The sequence below is a fragment of the Eurosta solidaginis genome, unplaced genomic scaffold (assembly GCF_040869045.1).
Source record: "Eurosta solidaginis isolate ZX-2024a unplaced genomic scaffold, ASM4086904v1 ctg00000428.1, whole genome shotgun sequence".
Lineage (NCBI taxonomy): Eukaryota > Metazoa > Arthropoda > Insecta > Diptera > Tephritidae > Eurosta > Eurosta solidaginis.
Genome location: NW_027136894.1, coordinates 732,524 through 736,411, shown reverse-complemented (window position 1 = coordinate 736,411; position 3,888 = coordinate 732,524). Strand labels below are relative to the sequence as shown.

Here is a 3,888-nt window from a genome sequence, read left to right as displayed (position 1 = left end):
CCCAGCGGGTTAGGGGGTCAGAATGTACCCGCGGTAGGTATGCCTGTCGTAAGAGGCGACTAAAATACCAGTTTCAAAGGGCTGTATAGCGCAACCCTTCAGGTTGCCAGCGCAATATACAGCTTCTCCAAACCCAATTGCCAACCTCACCTATCTGCGGCGAATCCTGTTTCACTAACAGACGAGGCTCTGGTGCCCCAAGCTCCTCAAGGAACTAGGGGGGGGGGGGGGGGGGGGGGGGGATAGAGGGAGGAATGGCCTGAAGATTTAATGTGGCCATATGAATCGTTTCCGAGATGGTCGGGCTAGCACCTTAATGGTGCTGAGTTACAGGAGCGTACCGGATCTGTATCCAGCAGAGGACCATCCCATCGATAATACTCCCCAAAGCCTTCGGCGAGAAGCCTTATCGCTACAACAACAATAACAACAAGGGGTGGGCGAGGCGGTGGGTGACTCTCGACCAGTTAGTTTCAATAAAATATCTTCAGCTCATAAATTTCGAACAGAGTTACTTGAATGCAGTTTGTAAGGTTATTTTACAGGCGAAGAAGCCTAAGCGGAATAGTAAGAAATGTTATCTTTAAACTTCATAGCGTAAGGAAAACACTTTATCCTACGTTTAGAATTTAGAAACCATAAAACGCGTTGCAAATAATTTTCTTCCTCATTTTACAGAAGTAAGCTTTATAGCACTTTTTATTAAGTTCAAAATACTTATGACGCAGTTTAGCATAACGAACGTAATCCGATTGTAAACCCGTCTTCTTATATAATTTGAAGTAACATGACTTTTTGTTATGCAAAGACTTTAGTTCTTTAGCGATCCATGCTTGCGTTGATTCATCGTATGAACAAATACGTTTGGACACATACTTTTCATATAAATTATGAATGACACCATTAAAATATAAAACATTCTAGCTATGTTCAGGCCAAGTTATTTTAGAAGTTATCGCGCACTAAGTACTTAAATTTCGATAAAAAACGGAACATTTTCGATTATGCCGAGAAGCCACGGATATATATGAAAGTGTGCCGTGATGACTCAACTCTGTGAGATTAATTATTTCTTATAATTTATATATATAATTAGTAATTAATAATTTTGACTCCAAAATTTTTTATACCCACGAGAATTTTTTTTTTTTAAGCTTAAGCCCCGTATTTGCTCGAATCCAATGCAAGTAGGAAGTTACACGAGTATGTGCAGCTGGTGCATCAGTTCCACATCCTCTGTGTGAATAAAAAGATATAATACCAATTTGAAGCTTTGAATTTGCCAACACCAATGGGCCACCAGAATCACCACCACAAATTCCAATACGATTGACAGTGGAAGTACATATTTTTCCGGCCTTGATACTAGATGAACTATATCTTCTGGCACATACTTCGTTCGGGATCACTTTAGAATTTCCATACCGTAAAGTCTGAGAACCAGCGGTTGCATTAGCAGCAGTACGGCCCCATCCAGACATAACAACTATTTTGCCCTTGTATGTGGGATAAGACGAAGCACGAGCTGGTAGGCGGACAGGTTGAATGGCCTTTGTATAATTTACTGCAGGAATTCTAATCAGAGCTATATCATGATAAACAGTGTCAGCGTTGAATTCGGTATGTAATATAAAATTGCTACTGTCCACATCAAAGCTTACGGGGGCATTTGAACGAGTGGTGCTACCAAGAATTACGTTAACACTTAATGCACTAACGTTTGGATATACAAGAAATAAGATAATATATTAGAAAATAAACACAGGTTTTAACGCTATTTTAGTCCGTTTATATCTTACTCAGTCATGCAGTGAGCAGCCGTCAAAATCCATTCGGTGCTAATTAGCGATCCACCGCACCACCATCGCATTTTTCCTCCATCATACAACGATAAACCAGCTTGATAAGGAAACTGATTGACAGCAGCTCTTTTACTATTTAACAGACGTAGACTTGGAACTATATTTGGCTCCGCAAACTCCAAGATATTACCTTGCGTATTTATAATTTCTCGAATTTGAAACGCCGAGGCGAAGCATAGCAGGCCCGACAAAGCTACGATCGATTTCATATTGCTACAGTTTAAGGAAATTTAGACTGATAAAAGCATTGGTAATTTTTTGCTTAGTTGTAGTATAGTTAAATGGAGTATTTGTATTATTTTGCCACAAAAGCACACATATATTTCGGCAAGGCACAATACAGTATTTGCTGGATATAAGTACCATTGAAAGTGCATGTAATTCAGTACTAAAAAGCAGAAAGTGCTTATATAAAAACCGGCTTTTAAGCAAAGAATGTGCTCGTGCTGATATCCTCTTTAACTGGCACATCGAACACACACAACCAGTATAAAACGAAACAAGTGATTTTCTTTTTTTGGAGAAAATGGCAAGCAACTATTTGTGTTATGTTTGGGGATAATAACGTATCAAAATAAGTAGTAATCTCCTTTTAAGGTCGTTTTCACTATCGTCCTCTAAGGCTAACTGACACTTTATCTCACAAAAATCGTCTGTAGATATGTCAGTAGAAATGGAAATTAGCGTTAATTTAAGGCGGTGAAAACAGCTTTGGCGAACAAGAAAATAACTATTTGCTTGAACAGCAAAACCAACAAAATATGTATCCGTTTTAGAATAAAAGAACTTGAAAACAATACTACCACTTGTTTGCACAATATTTCTTTAATATTTGTATACGCACTTGCGCATTTTTTTTTATTGACAGTATAACCGTTGGGCGCAGAAACACGATTCCATGAAGTGGTAACGATTTTGGGTTACATTTACGAATTTTAATGCAACGTTTTTATAAAATAGAATTGTGCATGGGAGAAAATAAAAATTTTATTTTCAGGCTTACTCTAAGTATTCAATCTGATTTTTATTTTGCTGGTTTTTTCTATTACCTCAGAAAAATTCCTCAAATACGTTTCCCCCTAGGGATATTTAAAACTTGTTTAAGAGTCGTGTGCACTTCAGAAAACCAAAAAAACCCATATAAAGTGACTGTCAAGATGTGCTTAAAAAAATTTCGTCGGCCTTTTACAGTACGCAGGTCTAAAGAAATTTCTCCAAATTTTCTACAATATTCTATGTGTATTATGCGTAAATCACCATGCCTCGCCAAACGTCAAAATTTCTTGGCTACTCCTATTTCCATGTAAACGAAATAAATCAAAATATTTGTTTAGCTTTTACTTCAAGGTGACATATGTACGTACAAACATATTTATAGATTCCATGTACTTTGTTTTTGTTAATCGATGGACTATTGTCAATATCGTACTGCGACGGAAATTGAAGTGTTCTGCAATGAAGACAGTACTTTGAAACTCCCAATTTTAAAAATCTGGACGGTTTGCTTTTACGAAGTAAAGAAGAAGGAGAATAATTCAATACCCATCAGCGAAAATTGTATTAGAAAAGTACCTTTAGCAATATATTAGTAGTGATAAGAAATTTATCAATGCCACCAGATTTTTGGGGAAATAATTCTTTACATTCAGAGTGCTTTGCACACACAGCATACTTACTTTGATTGGATAACGGTTGGTTGTACAGGTATAAAGGAATCGAGATAGATATTGACTTCCATATATCAAAATCATCAATGCCTAAAAAAAATTTGATTGAGCCATGTCCGTTCGTCCGTCCGTTAACAAGATACCTTGAGTAAATATTGAGATATCTTCACCAAATATGGTACACGAGCTTATATGGGCCCAGAATAGATTGGTATTGAAGATGAGCGAAATGGTATGATAACCACGCCCACTTTTTATATATATAACATTTTGGAAAACACAAAAAACCTGATTATTTAGTAAATAATACACATAGAATGCCGAAACTTGACATGTGGACTGATATTGAGACTCTTGAT

The 3,888-nt window shown here is 37.0% G+C and overlaps 1 protein-coding gene across 1 annotated transcript; it reads right to left on the bottom strand.

Moving 5' to 3' along the window:
- Window positions 1–670: 670 nt before the first annotated feature.
- LOC137235693 (collagenase-like) lies at window positions 671–2,228 on the bottom strand. The gene is made up of 2 exons (XM_067758578.1): window positions 1,800–2,228; window positions 671–1,713 (listed from the first exon to the last, which is right to left on the bottom strand). The coding sequence occupies exons 1-2, from the start codon at window positions 2,069–2,071 to the stop codon at window positions 1,125–1,127; spliced, it is 861 nt and encodes a 286-aa protein (XP_067614679.1). The 5' UTR covers window positions 2,072–2,228; the 3' UTR covers window positions 671–1,124.
- Window positions 2,229–3,888: the final 1,660 nt, after the last annotated feature.

Coding starts and splice junctions, on each gene's coding strand:
- LOC137235693 (XM_067758578.1), bottom strand. CDS start 2,071: ATGAAATCGATCGTAGCTTTGTCGGGCCTGCTATGCTTCGCCTCGGCG. Junction 1,714..1,799: donor GCTGCTCACTGCATGACTGA/GTAAGATATAAA, acceptor TCCAAACGTTAG/TGCATTAAGTGTTAACGTAA.